The sequence below is a fragment of the Takifugu flavidus genome, chromosome 10, assembly GCF_003711565.1.
Source record: "Takifugu flavidus isolate HTHZ2018 chromosome 10, ASM371156v2, whole genome shotgun sequence".
In the NCBI taxonomy this organism is placed as follows: Eukaryota; Metazoa; Chordata; class Actinopteri; order Tetraodontiformes; family Tetraodontidae; genus Takifugu; species Takifugu flavidus.
The window spans coordinates 554,397-572,232 of NC_079529.1; the positions used below are offsets into that span (position 1 = coordinate 554,397).

The following is a 17,836-nucleotide window of genomic DNA, read 5'->3' on the forward strand; positions in this document are numbered from 1 at the left end:
CCTTTGCTATCATACGCCAAAAGAGGGCTGCAGACTAATCACCATGGAAATGATTGGACCCTGACCAAACGCGATAAGACGCTGCCTCATCTCTCAACAGGCCACTCATTGTTCTACTAAGATGCCTCCGAGAGCCAGAAAGCTTTGCAGGTGTTTTGATGGATTTTTCTTGTTCCTCGTCTGTAGAAACGTGAAAATAAAGTCAGATCTGCCCTCTTGTCGTGTGCTGCTTACATCCTGTCCCCAGTGGTCCGTCCACGTGAGCCATTTCACGCCGTCTCGGGAATAACGGAGACGATAATTACGGGTAAACTCCTGGCCATGGCCATCGGCATGACGGCCCTGGGTACCAACCAGAGCCAGGAAGTGGAGCCTATGCAGGTCTACCTGCAGGAAACCAAACCACACAAAGGTTGAGGAACATAATTCTGCAGAAAAGCTCATAAACATGCGACTTTATGTCCGTTTGTATGAGACTGAACTCAGTAGAAATACGAGACAACTTCAGTTAAACGAGATATATTTGCCTCATCATCTGCTCTTTATTTCTAGTTTTCATGTCCGACTCCAGTGGAGCAGCTTTACGCAATTCATCATCTGAACAGGTTTGGCAGGAGTGGACTGAGATGTTTTAAAAAGCTGCAAAAAGCCTGCTGAAACAGCCACTAAAGATCATTTTTACATCATCATTAAGCAATCTGACATTATTTAGCAAAAGTGTAAGACAGATCTTTTAATTAGATATCTACAATGTTGGTATCAATGGAGCATGTCTGGTTCTAGCTTTTATGCTAAGCTAAGATGCTTAATATTTGATAAACAGGATTTACATCACGTTATCTCAGTTTCCTCCAGAAGGTATTATTCTGAGCATTAAATTGAAAAGTATAACTCGGGTGGGAGGAGGTGAGGTACCTGAAGATACTCTGATTCGCTGGGGAAGACAGCACCTGCAGGGCACCAGGCACCGTCCCCTTCTCCAGTACTCAGCCTGAAAGCAATTCAAACATTTAAAGAAACTTTTTTCCAACATTTCAGTGCAAAACGAGGCTGCTTCAATACCCAGAGTAGCATCAGCAAGTAAAAAATACGATATAAACAACAGTAACTCTCGACGCTACTCCCTTATATGGCCCATCAAATTCCACAGAAAGCCAACATTTGCATCTAAAATAGGATGATGGCGTCTAAACAAGAAAGGAAACTTTAAAGAGCCGAGGCCGTAGAAACAGAGAGAAATAAGAGAAATCACACAGGCACGAGTTATCAAAGCCTCTAAAGCGGGTCGGGTCGAGGGCGGAAGGACAGAACTACGGACGCAGGATGGACAGAACTACGGACGCAGGATGGACAGAACCACGGACGCAGGATGGACAGAACCACGGACGCAGGAAGGACAGAACCACGGACGCAGGAAGGACAGAACTATGGACGCAGGAAGGACAGAACCACGGACGCAGGAAGGACAGAACCACGGATGCAGGATGGACAGAACTACGGACGCGGGAAGGACAGAACCACAGACACAGGAAGGACAGAACCACGGATGCAGGAAGGACAGAACTATGGACGCAGGAAGTGGATTTTAAAAAGAAAAATGATCAATATTGTTACAGGATCAATAAATAAATGTCAGATCTGTTTAATTGATTTGATCAAGGCACCGACTGACCAATCAGAATCATGTTGTCAGGAGTGTGAGCGACGCGTCGTCCCGCCCCAGAATGGTCCAGTTTAATTTAAAATCTGGTGCTGAACACACCCTTGAGGCGTCATCTTTGCTACGTGTGTGTGTGTGTCGCAGGACGGCCCTGTTTCTCATGGCGTTCCTGCCATGAATGAATCCAGCCAGTCACACTTTCTCAGGGCGACTTGACCATCCCATAAAAGTTCGACATTTTTTTCCCGCTGTTTCACAATGTGGCGTCTCAGCAGCACTGAACGGCCTCCGGCGTCTCTGGACCGGTACACTCAGAGTCGCAGCTCCGGGCCGGTGCAGACCACATAACACACACCAGGAAAATGTTTCCACTCACTGTGACCTTCACTTAATCCCACTTGAGGAGCAAAGTCCGCACCGCCGCCACGGTTTGGCCACAGCAGCGCCACAGACTTGGCTCGCCGAGGAGCCTGGGAGCCGAGTGCGGCTCCACCGAACCTGCTGCGGACCTCAGTCGCAGCTCGCCACCACAGCTAATTAGCGCCTCGACGTGGTGACAGCGTCTGGAGCGCTAACGTTTGTCCTCCCCCGCGTGGCCCGAGCTCAGGCAGCACAGAAACCCATCAGATGAACGACACCTCAAAGCAAAAAGCGCCGTCTTAGAGAGGGAGGAAGAGGGGACGAAGAGGAGCGAGCCGTGCACGATTGGGTTCAGGATGAACGGTACGACGCAGTGTTCCGCGAGCGCTTCTCCTGCTTCTTTCTTTGGTCTTTCACATAAACGCCAGCCGAGTCGGGCCCGTTCCTCCGTCCCCACTTACCTTGTTTCCTCTGTCATTTCCCCAAAGACTCTGACCAACGCCTCTGAATAAGAGCTAAAGTCCTTTTCTCCCTGACATATTTTGTGTATTCTACATGATTTTTTCTCTTTCAACACACCATTTCAGTATTCCACCTTTCACTTGGTTTTTTCAACGTCCACCGCTCCGTTTCCGCTCTTAGCGCGTCCCCAGCGTGTCTTAAGGAGAACTGGGACTAATAATCATTTCCACATGGCTGACCCTTCAGCCAACAGGCCCAGCCCAGCGCACCAGCACACACCAATACATGAGTTCACACACACGCTCTGACACACAGAAATATTATGGTTGAGGCCCGAATTGGCTTGAATCTGACCACCGACAGACAAGGTGGTAATTGAATTAAGTAGATTTCACATGTGTAGACAAATGCTATTGCTGTCCAGTCTCATCTAACAGGCATCATACAAAGCCTCATTAAGTACGTGCACTACTCTTGCCGCTCCACTCCACAAATACGGTGTCAGAATTGTGAAGAATTTCTCCAAAAAAGTTTAAAAGTAAAGCTGTTTGCCAGCTACAGTGAACGTAGCTTACGTGAAACTTTGTGATGACCTGAAATTAAGAAATGATCGCGTGGGTTTCGGCTGCTCTCCATTTTGCCAGGCAGCGGCAAAACCATCATATAAATGACTCAGAATCCAGGTTTTTCATTCCTGTATTGTATGAACGTCGCTAGGCAACGTCTTAAACATGTGGAAGCCATCACAATAAACATCCCGTCTGCATTGTTTGACGTCAGCGTCACCATCTGATGATGGCGTATAAAGGCGCTCTGGACTGCATCACAGGGCCGTTGACTGATCTGGCCCCGCGTTCCAGGTCCGAGGACCTGACCTGGCCATCAGCGACAGTTACGGGGACAGTTACAGCCTGCTGGCCGCCCATCGGCGAGGGTGGCCGTGGTCGGAACCAGTGAAAACCCCCTTTTAAGGCTTATACCAAAGGTATTCCTCAAAGAAAATAACTGTTTTTAAATTGTAACCACAAGATAAGTACAGGAAACACTCCCTTGATAACTGTGGTTTTTAAAGTGCACACACACACACACACACACAGACACAGACAGACACACACATACACACAGACACACACACAGACTTCCTACCTCCCATGTTTGGCTTCAGTGGAGTCCGACCACGCACTGGAGGCAGTGACGTCAGAATCTGGGATGGTGCCATCCTCCATCCCCAGAGCGTAACGGCACTGAGCTGCAGGGGGGGGATACCAGGGCATGAGAAGCATTCTTATCACAGGAAGCGCACTTCTAAACTCGTCAGCAGTCATTTGGGTCATTTGTTATGTCATTTCTGAGAAAACATCCAGACTCTGCAGCCCACAGAGGGAATCAGGAATACAAACGCTAAATAAAATGTTTCCTCCTCTCTAATTTGGTTGAGAAGCTCGCGGGGGACAGTCTGTCCTCATGTGACCTATAACAGCAGCGCCTCGCATAACTTATTCCTGAGAGTTCTCTTTGTCCTGAAAACTGCATAAAAGAAACATTAAAATTCATGTGGCCATTTCGCAACCCCTACGAGATGTGACCCATCTTCCATTCAGCTCCTTCCTGCCTTTTTGTCCTTCCAACTAGCTCTCAGTGCGGCACCAATCCACCTCTGCATGCCTCCAGATAACCAGCGCCGTCCCAGCTATGGTGATCACTGCTGGGGGGGAAGGGGGGGGGGGGGATGGTTCCAGATATCTGCTGTGACTTTGCTCTGACAACGCTCTTATCAACAGATCCCGATAGCGCGGTCCCAGGCAGGGATTACCCAATGACCCATCTATCCTCTGTGAAGTCAGGAGTGGGGGCGGGGGCGGGGGGGCGAGGGGTCGGGGGTCTGGATTGGGATAAAAGCAGAAGGGGTTCTGACAGCGATGCTGAAGGAGGTGGAAGGTTAATGACGGCGAGGTGGGAACAGCGTGGGCGTCTGAACGGCTAAAGTTTGTGTCATTGAGTCAGACGACAGGAATGCCCCCCCCCCCCCCCACCCCACACACACACACACACACAACACACACACACACACACACACAACACACACACACACACACACACACGATGCCAGCTTTATTGTTTCATCCACAAGCGCTGGACGGGTCCGTCGCTCCTCTCCCAAACATTTCCGTGGTCACGGTAACACCGATGCTGAGGCACGTTTGTGCCAACAGGGAGTCATTGAGCGTGAACAGGCTCATTTCTCCCATTCTATAGAGACACACATGCCAGCACATCGCCGACATACGTCACGCTCACCACCAGCATCGGCATTACAATTCATAAATGCAAATGACTGGGGGAGAGATGGGGGGGGGCGCTGTCTCCCCCTCCTGTTACACATGACTAGCTCACAGATGATTTAAGGACGCAGGTTAGTCTGATGATAGACAGAATAAACTGTCATAATCAGAGAATGTCAAAGCCCCTGAACGTGTGTGTGTGTGTGTGTGTGTGTGTGTGGGGGGGGGGGTGATCAGGTGAGCTTTTAAAAAACACAGTGATGTGGGAACAGAGACAATTACAAAACAGAGTTGAGCACACAAATTGGAACAATTTGGAGGTAATAATGTACCTGGGTTGAAATGCCACTCGTGGTGCTCTGAAGACGACGCCAGCGCCACCAGCGACGCCAGCACGGCCACAGGAAGGAGCCTCAGGGCCGGAACAGCCATGACAGCAGTACCACACCTGGTTACCTGCCGGGAGAAGCACGGGCCACTTCAGGCATACCTGGAGAAAACACAGCCAGACGTCAATGCGCATCTGTTGGCAGAAGATGCTGATTCCAGCTTCATGGGGGTTTGGACACACGCGGACGTTCAGAATCACAACCCCACCCTTAATGGCCTGTCGGATGGTTACTGCTCTGAAAATGTTCTCTAAACGGAGCTCAGACAAATGTAGTTTTCATTTCTGCCGCAGCTTCCTGCGATTGCTTTTTTTCCCCTAGAATTTAAAACAATAAATGCCCTAAATTACTGATCCAGAATGTATGGCTTAAGCAGACATATTTCAGATCTGATCGGAGATCCTGGAGGCACAAACGGCTGCAGGAGGATTGAAGGAGACAGAGGCAAGAAAACCAGGAGACAAAGACAAATGTCACAAGGTTGAGTCTGAACAGAACCAGATCGAGCCAGTCTGGAGCTGTTTAGAGCATAATCTAATATTATCAGCAGAAATAAAACTGAAGCAGTTTCGCCAACTGGTGATTCTGAGTTAAACTTGACAGCTAGTTAAATCTGACAGCTCGTATTTGAATCAGATGTGCTGGAGCCCAGAAACATCTGAAATATGTAGCGCAGGGAGGCAGGAAGGTAGCAGGACCCAAAGAGCGGGATTAGACACACATGTTGAAAAGAACGCCGTCCGTTTTGGGGATGGGGAGACGCCGCCGGACCGAGCCGTTCCGCTGACAGCTCATCGTGTAATGTTGCATTCACATGTGTGAAACATCTCTGGAAGGCAGGAGTTCACTACAACTGTTACGGTTTAGAAATATGAGGCTCTTGGTCACTAAACTAATGTTTTTTCATCACTCTCAGTATTTCCTGGTTCCTGGTCGCACAAAGAAAACCAGTATGGCAGCTGAGGGTGGGAGCGAAGAGGCCGTTCCCTGTCCAGCCTCTGTGTCTCAGCTCCATCCCTGACCAGACCGGGACAGGCTGGCAGCTGACACACAGCTGTAGTGATAGAATATTGGTGGGGGGGGGCAGAATGATTGACCCCCAACACGGCGTGGCAGAGTCAATGGAAACAAGAGCGCGGCGGCATGTATGTGTGCATTTGGGAAGGGGAGGTGGTCTAGTGAGGGTGAATTATAGCTTCAGCGGTGTGTATGCATGAGTGTATGGGGTGTGTGTGGGTATGGAGATCTTAGGGATAGCCAGCCGGAGCAGCTGTCCTGGATGGGAGACATAACGCAACCGATACACAGTGCATGTGTTCCCATCGAGAGAGAGAGAGGGAGGGAGAGAGAGGCGGACGTCTCTTTAGCTCTGGAGAAAAAGAAGCAAAAAGAAGCAAAAAGAAGCAAAAAGAAGCATATCGGCTGTGGGAGAGGAGACACGGCCATGAACCAGATACAGCACAAGGGCTCCAGGATAAAATGGTGTCTGCAGAATCCAGGCACAGGTCGCCATAACGATCACCGACAGCAGGAGCTCGGCACTGTTTTATCAGCGAAGGGCAAGTTTGATCCCGCAGACCCGCGGTCAAACCATAAACATTAACAGGAACAAAGCAGTCGGACAAATGTAGCCGCCGTCACCCGAGAACATTGTTGCTGGAGGAGTCAAGTGTGGTTCAACAGCTGTGGCCGGTGCTCGGCAACGGCAGAGACGGGCCGGCAGCGTTGTGGAGGAAGGAGCTGCAATGGCACATTTGGTCTGGACTAATCCATAAGTGGGGCTAATGAATACTTATGAGCAGCTGCTGTTTCTATGACAAAACACAACTGAGAAGAGGCCGATCTGCTGAGATCAGAGCGCGTTCCCACTAAACAGCCATCCCATCATTAAAAATAGCCAAGATCGCCCATATAATTACGATTAGGAGGTGTGAGCCCTTCCACTGGCGTTGGTGCTGATAACTGTTGCACCCCCCCCCCCCCCCCCCCCCCCGCCTGTGATCAGGGCTTTCATGTTCCCAGGAAACATCAGTCTGTTTTTTCTATGAGGTTTTGTTGCACTTAGGAAAAATGATGATTAAAATTATACCCTGTGATGCACGAGGGCCAAGTTAGTCGGCAGATCGTTAATCAGAATTTCCTGACAGTTTGATCAATACTTGATGGTCCAGCCTCCTTTCACAGAGGGTTTGGCAGGAGCTTCCTTTTTATCTCCTCTGTGTGTCTGACGAGCTGGTGGCCATCTGGATTTTGAGATTTTCTTAGAAACACTAGTGTAACAGTCGCGTGTCCCTCGTGCTGGCTGGAGTCCAAGTGTGGCCAAAAGGAAGATGCCTTTCGCTCGTTTCATCACTTTAATTAGCTTAGCGGGATTCACTCACAGTCCATCACAAATCTTTCTTTTGATTTGTTTTGCCTGCCTCTACATACGTTTGCCATTAATCTGTACATGCGAAAATTAATGAGCAGAAACTTTAGTCCAAAGCTTTAATTGCTAATAAGTTAATTGGAAACACTGGAGTGAACAAAGAGCTGCAGAGTGACAATTAGGGCTGACAACAGCCCGGAACGGGACCCGTTGGTACCAAAGGAAGCCATTTCAGTCGCCTCAAACCAATAAACGCTCGACTGCGTCGCGTCTTCACAACCACGACAGCACAAATGAGAAACCTTTTCCTAATGATAACGAGTGAAATATAAACCTACACACGTTTATCTGCATCGTTTGAGGGGTGAAAGGATGGAGGATGTGTTCAGCCAGCTCCATCAGATTTACTGCCCATAACACATGATTGAAATTAGCTGCTGCTTTTGCATCTGTTCTTTTCAAACGTGCTGTTTATTTCACTCAACAGCGCCTTTAGAGCAGGCCGGGGAGGTCAGTGAGCGCGAGGTGGGGGGGCAAGAACAAGTGAGCCAGAGGAAAAGAGGATCCCAAACTGGAAATGGAAGATAGTTGTGGCTTAATTGCAGTTTGTGGATGACAAGACACAAAGGTCCCCGTTTATTTCTCTTTCCACTTCCTGTCTCCTGCCTGAGGAGAACTTAAGTTGCTCCAGCAGGTTGGTGGGTAATCCTGGATCTTTCCTCAGCTGAACACACCCAGAAAATCCCTAGGATCTCAGGAATCACCCTGAAGCTGCAGCATGAGGGGCCAGCAGTGAACAGTTGCTTGGTAACATGGGTGTGGGATGTTAGCTCCCAGTGATTGTTTCATCTTTAACCACTTATCCAGGTCTGGCTCATAAATCACCAGCAGCAGAACCATGTGACTGCTGGTCCCCCGGAGGATGTGCCCATGTCTCTGCTTTGGATCATTTTAGCTTTTTATTTCTTTTTTAGAGGAATTCTTTCAGAATTTGTTTTTTTTTAAAATACTTCGTCTCATCAGAGGAGCTACACGAAGATTTTGGACCTGAATCAAGGACACTGAAAAATCTCAAATTCAATCTGGTGAATAAAGGGTTTGATTAGGACAACAAGCTTAACTCACCATTATTATTATTTACTGTTTGACGGAGACGCTAAAGTGTGAGATTGACAGCACGTTTTTAGTTCTACTGAGCCAACACCTAACAAGCGATTTCACGCTCTAACCTTTAAGCCCCGTTTGGGCTTTCGTCTTTGTTATTTAGATGCAGGCCCTCGACATGTGGAGTATCCAATCACAGAGCCAGATCCTGGCTCAGACATGACTAATGACCTTTGGGAGACAGAAAGTATCGAGCCTTTGTTTTCCATTTCCGGCAGCATGTGAGGAAGCTGGTGCGATGTTACACGCCGCTACCCTCCAAGTCCTGGAAACAAGGAGGCAAAAGCACGCCTTCCATCTTCACAGCACATTAGGGCCCAGACTGTGTGTGTGCGCGTGTGTGTGTGTGTGAAATAAAGTGCTTTTAGTTTTTCTCGGAACAGGACTTGTTTAAGCGTCGCCCGCTGCGAGGCCACCGTGTCCACCGAGGACAACCTCGAAGGACAAACATAAATCGCTTGGCTGCACAAAAAATAAATGAATATGGAGCATCTTTCTCAGGCTTTTAGTTAAATATTAAATGTGCTGTTGAGTGCAGGTGTCTTATGCAGAAAACAAGAAAACAAGACATTATTCTACCTAAATGGGAGTTACACATTAAAGCAGCTCGGTAAATTCTTCAGACCTGCAAAATGTCAGGAAGTAATGGGGAAGTTTGGGGTTATGACATATTATTGACCGCTGAGTTAGTCATAAAGCGGTCATCAATTTTACTGTTGTGTCAGGCGGCGTTCATTTACTCAGGGGAGTGGAGTCATAACCTTGGAATCTGAATTCACTAACTTTTACCAGAGGCTGAGGAAGTGCGCGAGAAACAGGAATGAGTCACTTACAGAAGGTAACAAGAGGTGAAGGAGAAATCGGCAAAAGAGTCCGAAAAACAAATGAAAAAGCAGCAATAATGCAAAGAGAGGAGGAGAGTGATGAATCATGAAAAGGCAACCGACAAGAGGCGGAAAAGCTGATCGAAAGGACAAAAACTTGTCCCTCCTCGTAGCTTAGCTGAGCTGATTTCCCCGTGACTCATTAAACAGCTCAGCCCCCCCCCCAAAAGTAGCTAATGCAAAATAATTAGCTGGTAAACACAGACGGCTGCTGCTATGAAGCAAAGGCACACTAACAGCAAATTAATTCACCAGCTAAGACAAAAAATGGACACAATGGGGTTGCATTCATTAGCATGTAGGTACACAAAGACACAAGCAGAAGGGAGAAAGCGCCTCTCTACGGCTCTTTTCTCTTGGCCTTTAATCCGATACTCAGAATATCTGCATGGCGGACAGAGACAAACGATGAGTGATTACCACAGGTTGGTCTGGGAAATGAAGAATGCCCTCATCAACGGGAGCCACACAGCTTTATGTGTGCGGGGAGGGAGAGAAACAGCAAACCGTTGTTTTTCTCGTCCACAGATATTGTGGCGGTTAGAAAATACAATTGGACAACGTCGTCATGGGACAAAAAGAATCTTTAACAGTATTGACACGAAGCCGTCTCAGAAATTCAGCTTATAATGAGGCAAAAGCGCCGCCTTTGGGCTCCCGTGAGGGCACGACCTCTGTGTGAAGCTTGTGTGTTTTCCCCCGGCCTCCATGGATACCCCCTGGGTATTAGCCCCCCCCAACAGTCCCACATCAGGTTGGCTAGAGACTGTAAATGTCCACTTGGTGGTCCTGTGCTGGAGTGCTGATGCCTCCAGGGTGGATTCCTGGGACACTGTTGGACGAGGACGCAGCCTTGGTGCACGTGTATGAGGAACCAGACAATGTGCCAATATTATGGTGCCGCAGGCAAGACATGAAATGTTTGACTACGTTTGTGGTCTGATCGTAGTTTGGACATGTGTGGCAGTGGGAACGATGCCGTCAAGTATCTGGGAGGGAAATTAGCCGTTATTTCAATCTGGTGTCTGCGAAAGTGGGAATATCAAAAGGTTCGAACAAGCAGACAAATAATCAGCCCAAAAAGCTCCTGGCTTGTAATCAGAACGCAATTATCCATTCTGGGCAACATTTTGACAGCTTTTCGCTGAAGAAATGAAAGAAGGGATTCGCCTGGTCAGGTAGAAGACGCTCAAAAGAAAAGTCCAAGGCTGCCCGGACTCCACGGTGGAGTCACGAGAATTCTGACAATTCCAAATTTTCACATTTCGTGCAAAAATCATTCCGATCAATTCTCCAGAACAGCAGAGTGAAAACAGATCCGTAGAAGTGTTTGGCTCCCGCTCCATGTTGCCTTCCCAGTATTGAGCTGAACAGCTGGATGCACCTGCAGCCACTGGGCTTCTCGGATAAAATGCCCTCACACGTCTGGATCTGGGATGTTCGGCCACTCGTCTTTCCAAATGGTCTCAGTATCAATCAGAGCCGTTTTCAGGCGTCTCCAGAACGGCTTGATAGGGTTGAAGGTTCTGACTCAAGCAGTCGGCCGTAAGACTCCTGCGTTGCTGGTGTGACTTGCTGGAGGTCCCGAGTGCTCACGCTCCGGTTTTCCATGGGGATTATCCCTTAACCTCCCCTCAACCACGACACGCCTGTTTCTGACCAGAGCTCAGAGCTGCAGTAATGGGGACGTCCTGGCGAGGACCGACCCTCGCTTTATTGGTCACATCTGGTTTGACTGCTCATCTCTCTAAAAAATATTCTTTATTCTGTTTTGCCATTGTCATCGGTTGATTGATTAAAGGAAAAATCCACCGCGACGCGGTTGGAAAACAACACGACTGCATTGAATGTGCGGCGACAAAGAAAACTAGTAAGAAAAGCTGACGCAGAAACTGGAGCCAGGAACAAAACACATCCCAAAGTCCTTGTTATTCTTTGCCATCCTTGTTATTCTTTATTTTACTTCAGGCAATCAAGGAGATCTTCAGTGAGGCAGCTGTTCATTATCTGGATCAAAAGTGAACTCAAAGAGTGAAATATTCCCTCTTCTCTCTCTCTCACACACACACACACGCACACGCACGCACGCACACACACACAGGAGAACAAAGTCTATTATAAGTTCTTCTTGAAAACTAGCTTCGCCTAACTCGCAGCAACCAAAACACGGCTTTGAATCTCAGGGCCTAAAGTTTCACACGTGTCAGTACAAGTTAGAATGTGCTCAGCTCTGTTCCTGTTTAATGCACCTGGAATGAAACTGCAGTTTCAGGTCCTAATGAAAGCAAGTAAAGAAGAAGCCGTCTCATCTCGGCTGCACGCTGAACCGGGGCAATCTTCCGCGTGAAAATGAATCTCCCCTCTGAAGGACTCATACGATCAGAGGAGCAAAAACTATATTAGGGCCTGCGCAGATATGCGGCAGCGGAGCAGCAAAGTCTGTGGCTCCTAATTTGACACTGAGGTCATTTGAGGGCTGCAGCTTGACATCAAACTGCAGCCCAGTTGCCTAAATTCAATTTGCACCGTCCCGCTGCCACCGGTCCGAGAGGAAGTGAGAAGAAGAGGCACGGCACGGTATGTGACGGCACGGTGCGACTCTCACAAAGGGTAGAGAGGAATCAGAAAAAGAAAAACACAAGAGGAGCCAGTGGTGGAGGGGAAAATGCCGGTATTATTCAGAGAGAATGACAGATTGAGTGTGAGACAAAGGCAACTCTGCCTGCAGGAGGTTCAAAATTATTCATCCAGTCAAGAGAAAAAAAAGAGCGAAAGGAGAAAAAGGGAGAGCTGATGGAGGGAGTGTGGGAAAAGAAGGAGGGATTGCCCGGAGAGAAACAGAGCAGAAAGACAGACCGGAGAGATGAGCTCAAACAGGAATGAGCCAGACTCAGCATTTTGAGTCAAAGTGAGAGAAAGTCTCCACGCCGACTCTGACGCCGATTTCCTAATGAACTCACCGACAGAAAAGTGCTTCAGACGTCTTTTACTGTTGACTGTCTCACAGAAGCAAATTAGCATAGCAAAATGACATTTTCTACGCCTCGCTAAAGCTCTAACCGCACACAAAATGCATGTGTGTTAGATCCTCGGGCGCAGGCGGCCACCTCAATCACACAGGCAGCAAAAAATGATCTTAAAAGAGGTAAATTACAAATCACACAACAGTTCCCGATGCCCTGTTGCTCTTCTTAAACCCTTATTTAAATGTTTCTGCAGCCCAAATTCATCCGACAAAGTGAATATGGAGAAACTGGAGAGCTGTTTGCGCTCCCAACTCCTTCTGTTCCACCACCGATGGCGGCGGCACAAAACAACAAAGTCTTTAATGTTGCAACTTTCCAACCCTTTAATGTGCTGCTTATGCTTTATGGCCTGGGCTCGACATGCGAGAGCTCCATGTGAAGCTTTCAGCCGCTCTTATTTGAGCTTCGCCTTCACCGTATGTTATTTGGAGTCCAATATTTCACTTTTACAGTCTGGAGGTTTGCAGCATCAGAAGGAGCTGCAAGACTCGCCTCAGGAGCGGCTCCAGCGGGAAGAACTACAGGTTCTTAAAAAATCCATCTGAAGCTCAGAAAATACAGGTTGTCTGACATCTGCAGCCGTGACTGCGTTGCCGTTTGCTACGCTAGTTTCGCCCTGGCTCCTGGATGATGATGATGATGATGATGATGATGATGATGATGATGAAGTCCCAGTGTTGAAGGAGCGTAACGCCACATTACAGATCCCCAGTGAGGCTATTAACAGAGTCGATTTGAAGTCATTCGCAATTATCACGTTAGCCCCGAACTCCAACGTGCTGATGAATAATGACATCATATTGTGTTATTAGCACCACACCAGTTCATGCGCACACATTCTGGAAATTCCAAAGCTGAAAGAAATCGTGAAGAAAAGGTCCAAAAGACAAACATTTTAGAGCGGCCTCTGTAGCCGGAATACAAACCCAGCTTGCTTTTATCTGTGCTGCAACATCCTAATCTAAGCTGCTATCAGCGGCAACAGTAAACAGATAAATGAGGAGGCTCACGAGAATGAGAGCAAAGGGGAGGCTAAGGAGGAGATGGATGGCGGGGGGTGGGTTGATGAAACACCGTGAGGTGCATCAGAGAGAAAGGGAAAGATAAAAGATGAAGAGGGAGAGAGAAAGATATATTATGGGAACGATCAGATCAAAGGCAAGGAATGGCCAAGTTCCACAAGCTAGTGGGGAGGGGTAATCTGAAACATCGCCGTCCTTGGAGATGAGATGGAGGCAGAGAGAAGAGAGGCTTGATAACTGTCTGATTACCAAATCCCGAGCACATCCCGAGTCAGCGGGAGCGGCGCCGCCGCATTACGCCGCCGCCGTTCCCCCAATGCTACCAAAATGGGCAGCTGTCCTGAGCGGAGGGGGAAATTGGTTCAGGAAAACAAGGTGGACAGTGGGGTCTCTGCTTTAGTTGGTTTCTTTTCCCATTAAAGGAGAAGGGCAGAGTGGCAAGGACGGAAACTGTGTCGTGTCTTTGGGCGCAAATTAATTCTTTCACCGACCACAAGACGCCGGTCAGCTGGGAGCCAATTATGGCAAATGAAATGATAAAAAAAGGCAGCTAGATGTATTGCAACCTATAATATCTAAATATCGTACTGTGCCCTCCTGTGGGTTGATGACCACACTGGCCTCTTTTTCATGGTGTTCAGGCTTTAACTGTGAGTGCGTCCACCTGGTGACAGCCTTTCCACCGTGTTTAACAAGCAGAAACACAAAGACCGCGACCCACATAGAGAACAACAGGCTGAGGTCAATGATCAACCAGAGGAGACAAACTAATTGTGCTCAAGCGGTGATGCAACTCCAGCACAAGGCTGGCCTTAAAAGCTCCGTTCTTCCTGAAACAGCTGCGTTGTTCTCTAAATATTAATCGGTATTCCTTTGCCAGTTTTCACATCAAGCCTCTCCAATTTTGTGTCTACACAATTATACTCACTGACCTTATTCATACAGTCCTCTGCTGCCCTTCTGATAAGAATTCCAGTGAGCCAGAGGGTCTGTGTGGGACCTTACGTGAGAACGAGCAGCCAGATGCCTCCCAGCACAACTCGGCTTCTCCAGTGGAGCAACCCTCCTTCTCCACCTCACTGAACGTCTCTGCTCCCTCACACGGGGGAAATAATAAATTCCTTTTATTGCATCTATCTGATGGCAAATAACTCAATAAAAGCCCGCAGACGTCCTCCTTCTTTCAGCCGTCTAGCAATGCACCGTGCCTTTTTCTCGGTGGCTCCAGCCAAAAAAAAATGTGGTTAAAAAAAAAAAAAGTACGGAGCCACTAAACTGCAGCACCCACTGAAGTCCAGTGGTGAGCCCTCCAACAGACCACCTCCATCCCTGCAGGAGCAGAGGTATCCACAATCAGCAGACCTGTAATCACACCCACACTTTCACCTCTGTCTCCTCTCTCCTGTCTAAAGTGCACAATCAGGGGGAGAAATTGAAATGAGCCGATTATAACCCCGAGTTTTCTGTCATCACATTCTTGGAGTTTCTTGGGGCTTTGAAGATCTCGGGTCAGTTAAATCCACCTTCTCCGAGGCGGATGAAACCAGAGCTCCTGTTCTTGCGTGAGGTCACCTGCGGTTGCCTTGGGGTCAGAGTTCATGGCAGGTGTGATGCCACCTAAAGCGCTGCGACCTTTTCCGCATCTGGACGGCCGCGGATTGAAGAATCACACTCGTTGAACTCTCGTGGTTTTGTGAGGTTTGCGAAACGGCTGCGGCGTGAATCGCGCGAAGAATGATCTCCACAGACCGCTGAGAAAAGTGGTGGCTGGTGACAACTTATCAAAACCCGCAGCTCGTTGGAGACAGTGGCGCGCGTAAATCACGCTTTCTTTTTCGGCGCTGCTACATTTAGGAAGACGGTCGAGTGCGCCGTTTGCTGCGCGTCCAGACTATGATGTAGACCGTCAGGATATTTCAGACACGCAGGCGCTGGATGCCACCACGCATTCGCCGCACGATTTCGCCCCGAGCCGCTGGGGCGCAACGTTACACCTCATATGCGCTTCCCAGCAGCCCGTGGCCGGCGTCCAGCGCTGGCGCGTCCGCTTCACGCCAGACTTATTGACGCCAAACCGCAGAAGAGAAGCAGACAGACAGACGGACACGCGGACAGAACGCTGGAAACATTAGCTGTAACACTATACTGTACTGTAGTACAGCCGCGTATTTCAGAGTGAAGTCTGCGGAGGGGAAACGCGCGGAGAGAGTTTGTCTTCTTACCTAAAAGACGCAGAAAAGTGCGCTTTGACAGCAGTCCCAACTTTCTGAGTGTTCTTTACTGGGATAATGCTACTTCCCCCTCCTGGAACTCGTCCTGCGGATAATCCAAGCTTTGTTGAAATGAGCACTTTATCTGATTTAAAACCCTCGGTCTTTTGGTCCTCTAACAGTCTTGGGAGGAAGTGTCGTGCACAGAAAGCGTGCCCGCGGTGAGGGGATTTAAGTTTGTAGGAGCAACAGTGTCAGAGGTGCCTTCCCTTCGTCTCCCTATCTGACTCTGTCCAGAGAGCTCCTCCAACCTCATTCCGGGCTCCAGAGTCGGGCCAGCAGGCGCCACCAGGTGCTCATTTACATAACTGCACCGGCTCCAGCCAATCACAGCCCACAGTAAGGTGCCTTATTGAATATTCCAGCACGCGCATCAGCCAATGAGCGTCCACCCTGGGCGGGCGCTCAGGAGGGGGGGAAAATCGTGGTGGAGCCTTTGGTGGAGGGTGGTTTAGGGAGGGGGTCTTTGTTACAGCAGCACGGAGATTTGGGGAATATGACATCTGATCCATCAGCACGCAGACGGAGTGCTCTCACCTTGTTAACCCCTCGCATGTAACACAAAGTCTCTCAGCTCCCTGCAGGTCCGTTCTGTTCTAATGTAAACTGTGAATTATCTGCTTTGGCTTCAGCATCTGGACGTTTAATGCGGAGCCCCAACACCCTGCCCTGATATTTACCTCGGCGGGCAGCGTTATTACAGAGTTCTGCTGGCGTAACTGTATAGCATTACTGTCCCTGGGCTATAATGAGTCCGATTGAAGGGTTTAGCAGTAAAACGCAGCAATGGAGCGGGAACCAAGAGGGTTGTTGATATGAAGATCCCCAGCCAAGAGGTGGACAAATATGTTTTAAGAGAGGCAGATATGTGCACGTGTTTGTGCTGGATTACAGCAAACGTTGAAGAAGGGGAAAGAAAGGGAAGGCAGAGCGACGGTTCCAGTTCCTGTCGCTACTTGTCTGAGGGGAGGGAAACTTTAGCTCTGCTCAATCAGCAGCCAGGGACAATAAAGGTCATTTAACAGGCCGAGGGCTCCACTCTGGGCAAACATGGAAGCGGATCGCTGATACACTCCCAGCTCAGTTCTCTGGCCAGTGGGTGTGGGTGCTTAGAAATATGCGTGCATGTGTCTTTTTTCATGTTATTTCAGGAATTTCTTTAGGAGCTTGTTCTTCGTCTTCGATAGAGAGCGCTTTTACTCCCCATTAGTAATCAGAGAGGAGCTGGCACTTATAACATATTTATTTTAATTAATATTAATAGTTCCTGAGCAGCATATTCCTACTGCGTCGCCCATTTTAATCACATTTTTAAAAAATCAATAAATATTCTTTTATGAAAAACTTTCAGGAGGCCAGCGAACATTAAATATGAATGATCCTTTTTCTATTACATTTTCATCTGTGCTGCGGCAAACTGGGTATTTAATAGTCCCAATATCAGGTGTAGAAACCATAAAACGTTTTCGTTTGCAAATTGACATTGAATTCCTGCCTCCACATATGGAGTTTGCTCTCTTCCTCTTTCATTGCAGGAACTTTAGCCAGACTTTCATCTGACCTGGCCTCAATCCCTCTGAATATCATTAACATTCTCTCACCACTTCTCAATTCAGTGCTAAACCCAAACACCCACTCATGTGTGTTTAATCATTAAACATCTCTCAGTCCTGTGAGCGCCAGCAGCAATGGGGGTCGTTAGTTATTCATGCTTTCCTTTTTAACGGGGTCTTTTTTTCCTGAAGGGCTTCCCCCTTCTTTCCGATAAGTAAACGAAAGAGAAAATCAGGAAATCTCTGTGGATGTGTTGCCGAATTCATTCCCAAAATGGAATTAGAAAAGTTGTCCTGCTGATCAGCACAGTTTTACTTTTCTCACACTCCAGAGTCTTTTCACTTTTCTTTTCAGGCCTTTTCTCTTGCACACATTGTTCCGCTGGCTCCGCTTTG

At 48.3% G+C, this 17,836-nt stretch overlaps 1 protein-coding gene across 4 annotated transcripts in view; it reads right to left on the reverse strand.

Moving 5' to 3' along the window:
* ddr1 (discoidin domain receptor tyrosine kinase 1) overlaps nucleotides 1-16,145 on the reverse strand; it is a 29,092-nt gene extending 12,947 nt beyond the window's left edge. For 2 of the 4 annotated variants that reach the window (XM_057045864.1, XM_057045862.1), the window contains exons 1-5: nucleotides 15,840-16,144; nucleotides 5,097-5,254; nucleotides 3,629-3,731; nucleotides 916-991; nucleotides 235-387 (exon numbers count right to left, since the gene is read on the reverse strand). In XM_057045864.1, the coding sequence (XP_056901844.1) occupies nucleotides 235-387; nucleotides 916-991; nucleotides 3,629-3,731; nucleotides 5,097-5,196 (432 nt within the window). In that variant the 5' untranslated portion in view covers nucleotides 5,197-5,254; nucleotides 15,840-16,144. Of the gene's footprint in view, nucleotides 1-234; nucleotides 388-915; nucleotides 992-3,628; nucleotides 3,732-5,096; nucleotides 5,255-8,750; nucleotides 8,770-15,839 lie in introns of those variants that run through there. The other 2 variants (XM_057045865.1, XM_057045863.1) reach the window with 2 other exon arrangements.
* Nucleotides 16,146-17,836: the final 1,691 nt, after the last annotated feature.